This window comes from Haplochromis burtoni, unplaced genomic scaffold (genome assembly GCF_018398535.1).
Source record: "Haplochromis burtoni strain Fernald_Lab_line unplaced genomic scaffold, NCSU_Asbu1 Contig_175, whole genome shotgun sequence".
Taxonomy (NCBI): Eukaryota; Metazoa; Chordata; class Actinopteri; order Cichliformes; family Cichlidae; genus Haplochromis; species Haplochromis burtoni.
Window position 1 is genome coordinate 967892 of NW_024582536.1, and position 9898 is coordinate 977789.

Consider the following 9898-nt stretch of genomic DNA (forward strand, 5'->3'; position numbering starts at 1 on the left):
GCTCCCACAAATAGCACTACAGCATGTAAAAACATAAAGATAAGCTCTGGCGGACTTGGTTCTATGGTAGGTCTTAAAGGGTTAAATAGCCTGTGGCAAATATATTAGTGTTGCCTTCTCACTATACATGCTCTTAACTTTATGCAAGAGAAAATAAAGTATAAAAAAATGATATTTTTTGCAAAGAAACTCCGTCTTGTGGTTTGCTAGCTGGTGCTGCTGTACGTGCACCCGGATTTGCGACATACTTTACGGTAACTCAAAACAAAGACTGCACCCTCGGCACTTGCTGTTTACAGACTGCGTACTTTCTAGATGACCACAGGTCAGGTGGTATATTGTGATATAAAATAATTCATATCGTGATAAATATTTTTTCCATATCGCCCAGCACTACTCCACAACTCAACTGTTGTTTGTTGCACTCAGGAGAGGCCGAATAATCCTAAATTTAAAATATAACCATTGATTCTCAATCAAAGTTATAATTTTACTCCCCTGGAGCAGTCTGAGTTAATGATTGGTTTCCTTTTTGTGTTCAGGCCGATTCACTCGAAGCTGCTATTTTGGACCAAATTAAAATCTGGAAGCAGCGAGCTTTACTTCTAAAATCCGGGCTTCATGCCGCGACATCATTTTGGAGTATTATGAAGACATGTCATGGTGCTCCTCCACCGCTGAAAATTTCATGAACGACCTCTTTCAAGCCAGCGAGGAAACATGCTTCAGCCAAAAGAGGGGCGGAAACAAAATCCCCACCAGGGCCGCTCTCACCCCCACTAGAATCCAGTGAATAAAGAATTAGAATTACGTCTGACTGATTTAGATTTTCGGGCCTTCTTCTGAGAGGGCGGGGCTTGGTAACACCACCACAGGAAAGCATTGCTCCACCGGCCAGGTTGAAATATAAGGATCTGAAATGATGATGATGGAATGATGTGCTGGGAAGGCTCTGCATAAATGAGGCTACAGAGAAAGGAGCGTACCTGCCTGCATTGCTTCCAGCATCAGGAGCTCATTCTTCCCTCCACAGCAACAACTTCACTCACAGTAATGAGAGAATACAGCAGGAAACTGATTTGTCCCGTTGGGCTTTTAGCCGTCTTTAATCTTTAACGTGGATTTGATTTTCTTTGATCTTTCAGAAACGTTTTTATTGTGTAATAAAGCAGAAATCACAGGGATGTTTATGAGACCTTTAAATGAGTAATATTTCATGGCAGCATCACTAAAAACAACAAAAATAACTTTGCTTGAACCTGACAGGTGGTAGTCTGACAGTTTATTCCTCAGATTATATCTCGACACCTAAAGCTCCCTCAGTTATTTGCTGGTGAAGGTGTTATTTAGGAAACATTAGCAGTTTTATTAGGTGATGATTTGTTGAAACAAAGATGCAGCACAAATTTGAGACCGAGAGGAAAATGGCTGGTTGAGAGTAATCACTCACAGTCAGCAGTCTTTCGAGACGAGAGAAGAATATATAATGTTGCAAGCCCACAGGATTTGGAGCTGAGGAGAATAATAAACAGTCGAGCAAGCCGCGTGTAGTCCAGAAATATAAAGTCTTATATATATATCTAATATAAAAGAAGCAAGCAGGAGCTGCAAGTAGGGAGAAAAAAGTCAACGCCGATCCACAGACTGTATATAAAAGACAGATGTAGTCCACGTGATGTTGCTCGGTGTTTTACGACGTCTCGCTGTGAAGCCTCAAGCTGAGTCTTTTTGTGCCTTTGAAAAGGGGATCTGACAAGTAAGGCTTGCGTAAGCTTACGATGTAGCTAATGCAACAACTTAAAGCTGCACTCTTTCTAATGACTCTAATAAAAATACTGCAGTGCAGATTCAGGCCGACACCTTCCAAACTAGCAAGGTGTAAAGACTTTGATGGACCACAAAACATAAAACACTATAAATACAATAAACGCAAACAAAAAGAAAAACATTTCTGATTAAAACATGAAAGAACTTGACTCCACCAACCTAAGAAACTAAGCTAATTTCTTAGTTTCAGGTTGAGGGAAGGATTACATCAGTTTTCAGACGCTATCCGGGTCCAGGTCATGTGGGCAGCAGTCTTGCCTGAGATGCCCAGCATTGGAAATGCCTGAAACACCTCAGCTACGAGGTGTCCAGGAGGCGTCCTGGTTAGATGCCCAGTCTCAGGAGCTCTACTCTGAGTTCTTCCTGAATGACAGAGCTCCTCACCCCCGTCTTTAAGGGAGAGCGCAGGCACCCTTGTGAGGAAGTCCTTTTCCATCACTTGTATGTTCGATCTCGCTACACAGAGCTCATTGTTCATTGGTGAGGATAGGAATGTCATACCATGAATTGGGGGCTTGTCCGGGATTTGAACCCGGGACCTCTCGCACCCCTAGCTAGAATCACAGCCCTAGACTTTACCACAATAGAAGGTAAAACATCCACATTACTCTCTCCATCAGTGTCCCGCTGTGTCCTCGCCTCATTCATGAACACGACGCAGAGATTTACATTTTAAAAAGAGGCAGACGTCAGGCACTCGCATTTTTACTGTGAAACTGAGAAACTCTCTGCTTGCGATCTTTATTGTAAGTAGGGTAAAAAATAGCTGGTTTGGCAGCGGCGGTGAGGTTGTGACACCACACAGCACGTTAGAAGATGCTTTCCCCGCCGGGGCGCTCGCCCTCTGCATTAAAACAATACCTGGAGACTTCTGTCTCATTCACTGTGAAGATAACTTCCCTCCTCCAGAGTTTCTGAAATCTCACTGCAGCAGCTGAGACCTCTCCGAGCGACGAGGTGTCTGCACGTATTCGTGCATAAAAAGCCTCTTTTATCTGCATTTGTATGTATGAGGGTGTGTGCGTGCTGCAGGTTGGTTGAGGGTGGGTGGTGCGGTGAGAGCCAGGGGATGCTGGGATTGTTTTTGAGTGCGTTCTATACCTCTCCGCCACCGCTGAGCTATAAACGGTTTGATTTCTGACGCTGCTTCTTTTTTTTCCCTCAGTGTTTTATTATTCCACTCAGCAGTGTCGGCTGTAGGTGGAGAGGAATTCCCAAATAGGATTTCTGTGGCAGTGATTAGATTAGCTCTCAGGCGAGGTCATCAGTGCTGTTCTTTGTGTTATTGCTCATGGAGTTATCCGTGTCCAAAAACGAAATAGTAAAAGGTGAAGTCGGCCTCACTTTGCTCCTGAACATTTCTGCTGTGCAGGCTGTTGAACCTCTTCTCAGGCGGAAAATTAGATTAAATCAAAGGTTTGGATGTTTTTGCTCTGAAGTGAGATAAGATTTGGAATTTGAGGGAAGAACTTGGAAGGTTAGTCTTTAGCAGTGAGTTATTTGAGAGACATTTTCAGATTAAAAGCACCGTGATGTTGTCTGGTAGCTGTTTGTCCATGACCAGGTAAAACTGACTTCACTGGGGACACTGATGCTGGTGTTCCAGCAGTTTCCAGGTTACATTAGCCTTAAGCCTTTTTAGTTCCTGGGTTGTTCCTGAACATCCTAACCAAATTCCTCTCGCCTGAGGGTGACAATTTGCCCACATCTGGAAGCAGACCCAAAGTGGTGACATATGTGAATATTTATGTGCGGTCATTTAAATGGATGGCCTTTTAATCCTCAGTTATTCAGAAATATCTCCCAGAGACCCTCCCAGTCTGTGTAAATCTACAAGGAGTTCCTCAGAGTTTCCCGTTGTTCACAGTGTTGGTCAGTCCAGTGAGTGCTGTCAAATCTTGTTTATGCTGCAAAGAGAAACTAGCACCTGTAGTCGATCATGAACACTAACGGGAAGCTATTAGGCCTCCGCCCTTTCAAGTTAAAAGATATAATTTCAGTACCACTTATAAAAAGCTGTGTATATATTTGACCCTGTGTGGATTCGAGAAAATGAATTAAGTTGTGCACCCAGATTTGTTTTCATAGTCTTTAATGGTTTGTGCTGTTAAAATCCCAAAATGACCATGACATTCATGCCTGTGATGAGTGATGTAAACTTCTGTCCACAGCTGGATGTGTGCCTTGTTCTTCCTCTGAGTCTCTCTAATCTCTGCCGTCAGGATCCGTGTGGCCGGGATCAAAGGTCTGCAGGGCGTGGTGAGGAAGACGGTGAACGACGAGCTGCAGGCCATCATCTGGGAGCCGCAGCACATGGACAAACTGATCCCATCCATGCTGTTCAACATGCAGGACAGTGAAGACCTGGACAGGTACGACACACGCCAAAGCTGCCACGCGCTCGCCTCAAACCGAAATCTCCCTGCCGTGCGTTGTTTTCCCGCGACTCATTATTCTCTGCCCTGAATATGGAACTGGAGCGATGGCTGTCTCTCAGGCAAATGTTTGATTTTCTGAAGTGAGAGCTGTTCTGTTTCAGAGGTGACCTTTTTTTAATGGGCCACACAGTAACGCACAAAAACTGCCAATCAATTATACATGCTGAGCTGCTGCTTTTCTCTCCAGGCAATCAGCAAAGTAAACTAGTTTTCCTGCAGCATCAAACTTTTCTGCACACGCGGGAATGAGTGTTATTGTTGTGCGGCCAGCTCTCATATCCCACAATTCAGCTGTCACCTTCACCAAAAAGTCTCCAATCAGACAGGATCTGCAAATCGTGGAGAATGATTGAGGCCTCAGAGGTTTGAAGGCGCAGTGCGTCGTAGCTGCAGGGCTCTCTCTTAATGATAGGGTGAAACGTTTGGGAAGGACTCGCAATAGAGCCGACACTCCTGCAGTGGAAGAAGCAAGATGAGGTGGTTCGGGCATCCAACTCCTGGGTGGGTGTTCCAGGAGGAGGCCCGGGGTTAGACCCAGTTAGGCTGTCCACTGTTAACTGAGAGGTTGAAGGATAATCGGGGCTTTTTTACTGCTTTGAATAAAGCACAGGTTCAAAACTTTGGCACAAGCTTGCAGACAAATAAATGCAGTGATCAGGAGCAGTTTGTTCCAGCTCAGCAGTCGCCAATCAAACAAAAACCTTCTCATCTGGAAAGGATGATGCATTCCTAAATTACATCTAAACTGGACGACTTCACTCCTGTGTTTGCAGCCTTGCACTGTTACAGAATCCAGTTTAAAGCGGCGCCGTTTGTGTTTAAAGCCGGTCTCTCACCTGCATGTGTGGTAGATACGCCGTGTCCACATATTCCCTCAATATCATTAAGGTCTGAATGTCAGTCAGTCGTCATCATCTTTGCTGTTGCCCCGCCTCTCTGGAATGACCTAAACAACCTCAGACGAACAACCTCAGCGACTGTTTCCAAATCTAAGCGTTTGGAAACGGCTGATTTCTGTGAAGGTGTGTACCGTCAGTTTTTTAGGAACAGGTTTATTCTGTTTTAGTGTAGCGCACTTTGGTTTTAAACGTTCTGTAGAAATCAAGTTTGCTTACTTGGCTCTCTTGACTGGGAATGCCCACGTGCCCCCACGGATGAGCTGGGAAGAAGGAGGCCTGTGTATCTCTGATGAGGATGCTGCCCATGACCCTGCAGACAAGTCATTAGCTTTAAACTGGACTAAAAGTGGTGTTAAATGGTAAATGGACTGATTCTTATATAGCACTTTTCTAGTGTTAGACTTCAGCTCTAGACTAATCCACAGGATTTCTGACAGGTCTGGTTGCTTATCATTCAGTCGCCATCTTTTCCTCGTACATGTGTGCTTGAGGTGTTGATCCACCTCATCCTCTGTTCACATCCTGCTGCTGTCTGCTGTGATCCTCGGGATGATTTTAAGCTGTCAAATCCACTCTGAGAACCAGCTGGACGACAACATTCGACAACACAGACTCCATCAAACCCGGCCAACACATGAAGCATGTCGTAGCCTTGTCAGGATTAAAGCGGCAGCGTCACCGTTTTTTACGCGAGCTGTATCTGACACTATGCTTCCTGCTTTCTTTAGAGTTTAGAGAGGCTCATATTGAACCAAGGGACAAACTGGTTTACGCCACAATTTTTGTTTCTCTAAGAAATCTGCCGATACGCCTGTTTTTCATCTGCAAAGTGGGAGGAGCTAATTCAGGCTCTCCTGTTTGCAGCATTAGAGACTCTGGTAGAAAATTATCGTTTGACTCTGGAGCTGATACAAGCAACAGAGATTCACAGACTCCAGATTCAATAATCAGTTGATAATTTTTGGTTCTGTGGTATTTAAGATTCTGCTGGTTTCACAGTGAGCGTTAATATTTATGCTTCATAGCAGTTTAACGCAGCTCATTGTTCTGTCCGCGATACAGAGAATATAAAACATTTTGAATTTAATCATAAAATAAAATAAAAACAGCTAAAATATTAAATGATCTTCTCTCAGATTGGATTAACTAGACTCAAAGTATTTGTCTCACGGCTGCAGAACTGATCCTTAGTGTCACATTGTTATTGCTGCTGTTTGTAGTCCAAGTTAACAGGTGTCATCATCTGTCAACATCTGCCTTGTTGGTGTTAATGAAGCTTTCAAAGAAACTCTAGTCGGACTTATCTTTAATCAAATGATTGTGTCTCCAGGTTAAAGCACGTCTCTGTAAAAGTAAAGTTTTTTTCTGTTATTAATAATTAAACTGAAAAAACTGACAAAAAAACTGTCAAAATAAAGGAAATATAACAAAACCCAGAAAATGTTCACCAAACAAAAGACTAAATAAAAAATAAATAAAAAACTAAATCACCAAAAACCCCACCCTCCTCTCCACAGAGCAGGAGCACGACACACACCCCGGAAACAAAGGAGCGCTCTGGTAGGCCACACCCACACAGAGTCAACGTCACAGCAGCACAGAAACCTCACAGCAGTTGTAAGGTCTGTGTTTCCCAGTAATGTTGGACCTGTTGAATAAAGTTAGTTGATGATTAATTCAATTCAGTTTTATTTACACAGCGCCAAATCACAACAACAGTCGCCTCAAGGTGCTTTATACTGTAAGGAAGAGCCTACAATAATACATACAGAGAAAAACCCAACAAACCCCCTGTGAGCAAGCAGGCGACTGTGGGAAGGAAAAACTCCCTTCTAACAGGAAGAATCAGGGAGGGGCGGGGCCATCTGCTGCGACCGGTTGAGGAGAGAGAAGGAAGACAGGATAAAGACATGCTGTGGAAGAGAGACAGAGATTAATAACAGGTATGATTCAGTGCACAGAGGTCTAATTATTAATTATATTTTCATGCCGATATTACATCCACACTCGATAGACTCCACAGCGCCCCTGGTGGCTGATAATTTTCAGAGTAGGTGTTTGAAAAAAGACTCGACTGTGTGTGACTTTCAGGTGTAATTTCAGCAGGAGACTCAAAACCACCAATCATGCAGCATTAAGAAAGACAGTGTAGAGAAGCTGAAAACATGATTTATGACCTCAGTCGGGCTATTGTTGAGTTCCAGATCAGTTTTTGCAAAATTCACCACCTATAATCGAACATTTTTGGCAGAACTGTGTTTTGTGATGTGCACATGAAGATGAAAGGTCAAAATCCTGACCGTGCTTTTAATTATAACCAGCGACATTAAAACCAGTTACCAGCTCTCAGGTGTATTTGTGCCAAAAGTTCACCTGAAGCTCATTAATCAGCTGAAGAATCCAAAGACGGGATAAAAAAAGACGTGTCCTTCGTTACAAAGTGACAGGCAGAGAAAAAATACTTGAGTTAGTAAATGGAGCAGCGAGGGCAGGTTTTTATGAAAGGAAACAAATCTGTGCCTGCGTGTCACCTCATCATAACTCCATTTTCCCTCCAGCTTTTATTCCTTCCTAAACATTTCTCTTATCGTATCTGAGCAGAGTCCTGGGACAGAGCAAGATTTATTGCTTTCACAGTCTTTCATTCCTGCTCTCCTCCTCAATGTATTGTTGGGTAAACGTGGAAGAGTAGCGACTCTGAACCCTCACACGAGGAGTTTGGGAAGCGGTTTTGCTTTTGCAGAAATTGTTAGCATGATCTGATTCATTCAAGCTGATGAGGCGTGTGCGCAGGTTTTATAGATCATCGTCATTAGAGGCGTAATTTGATTTGGTATTTAGTGGGAAAGGAAGCCTTCTCATCATGTTGTAATGCAAACGATACGCTGTCATCATCTTCTGGGGCCTCATGAGTGTCGGATGGGGGCGCGCAGCACAATTTGTGTTGGATCTCAGATTGCGTTAGATTTCGGCCTTCAGTGATGTGTGAAAACTGTAATTACTCGGTTTCATATGTTGAAGGTAGGCGTGGGCAATATAACCTCAAAATTATATCAGCATGACATCATTGCATCGTTTATTCATTTAATAATGGTGTTGTAAACCATGCAAAGATATACCCAGGGTTAGTATGGATGGTGTGTTATGGCGCAGTCCTAGTTGCAGGACTCTGGCTGGACTGTCGGAGAGCCTTCATGTACTGGAAAGGTCCCGTCCGGCCATGAGCTGGGAGTGAATGCACAAGCATGAGTGCTGACAACGACGTCGACCGCTTACGTAGGTTACATCATCGCTCTACAGAGATTCAGCGCAGAAGTCTAAATCAGGCCTGAGAGTTTTTTCCACCACGCATGAACCAGTGTGACAAAGAAAGGGCTAACAAGACCCAGAGCTCCCAGTTCATGCTGTTCTCAGTACTTTAGAGTAAAGAACCCCAACGATCAAATGATCCCCGTGAAGAAGCACGTGGCAACTTTGGGGAGGAAGAACTCCCTTTTAATAGGAACACACCTCATTCAGAACAAGAGGATTTATTCAGTTTGACAGGAACTTGGACATGATAAGATTAACGTTGTAATACCAACCCAAAATATGACCGCTGGTCACGCTGAGCAACCGAAGGATCTTGGCTTGTGTTTGCTTGGTTGGTGCGTTTTCTTCTTCCTGCTTTCTAACAAACTCTGCCGGTTTTCTATGTTTCTCGCTCTTCTTTGGACCTTTGACGTCTTTAATTCTGCCCGCAGCACGTGGAGAGTCAGAATCCAAAGTAAATCCTGCTGTTGGATCTGCCGTAAATTGCTCGGGATCATCAGGTCGGCCGACGGAATACAAACCTTCACCTGAACTCGAGCGGAGGAATTACCGCCTCCCACACACCTCAAACCTCATTTTATTCACTCAGCCCACAAATCCAGGCTTGTATCCAGGTGAAGGAGGAAATCCCGATGTCGTGCTGAGGAGCTTAGTTCTGCTCATCCCCTCCCCGGGCTGGGAGTGATGCTGTGCCTGCACTGCAAAGATCAACATGACCGAGCACAAAGCTTAATTCTGGTGTCTTTGTCTCGTTCGAATTCCTTACCAATCTTCTCCTCTGTCTTTGAGACAGTTATTGATTTAAAAAAGAAAAGATGTCTGAAATGTACAATAATAGTGCGTCAAATATCTTTTCTTGTTTTGAACTAGTGCTTTGATCATTTGCAGACATTTTCTGTCATATATTTAATAAGAAAATTAACCCAGAACGGAAGTAGATAAATGAAGCAGATGATGGTATCTCTTTACTCTCCTCGCTTTTCCTCCTCAGCCTCTCATTTTTATCACCTTCTCTCCTGATTTCAGCACCTGAGCTCCGTTCTGTAGAAACCTCTCCTTTCTCATTTGTGTGGTTTCCATGTGAACAAAATGCTATTTTTGGACCTGCTTTTTGCCTCCCTTTGACTCTTTTTTCCCTCCTTCTCTTGCCTGTTTTTTCGTTTCCTACCTAAAGCCCCACAAGAAGCTCGCTCCCTCCCTTCCAACACATGTGGAGGAATGAGAGCGCTGTGGCTGTTCGGACAGGTTGGTGTTCCTGTCACCCACAGGTGATGGTGGGAGGTTACTTCCAAGCATTTAAAGCAGGATACCCAGGGGTCATTCAAGTTCAACTGCATGTGAACACGTATCTAACCAAAATTGAGGATCAGAATGAAGAAGAAAGAAGATTTAAGTGACTTTGAACATGGCACGGACGTTTGT

At 43.8% G+C, this 9898-nt stretch overlaps 1 protein-coding gene across 3 annotated transcripts in view; it reads left to right on the forward strand.

Annotated features, from left to right (window-relative positions):
• Positions 1 to 9898, forward strand: part of efr3a (EFR3 homolog A (S. cerevisiae)) — a 101120-nt gene that overhangs the window by 50173 nt on the left and 41049 nt on the right. For all 3 annotated transcript variants that reach the window (XM_014337374.2, XM_014337373.2, XM_014337372.2), the window contains one exon: positions 4050 to 4199. In XM_014337374.2, coding sequence (XP_014192860.1) covers positions 4050 to 4199 — 150 coding nt within the window. The remainder of the gene's footprint in view (positions 1 to 4049; positions 4200 to 9898) is intronic.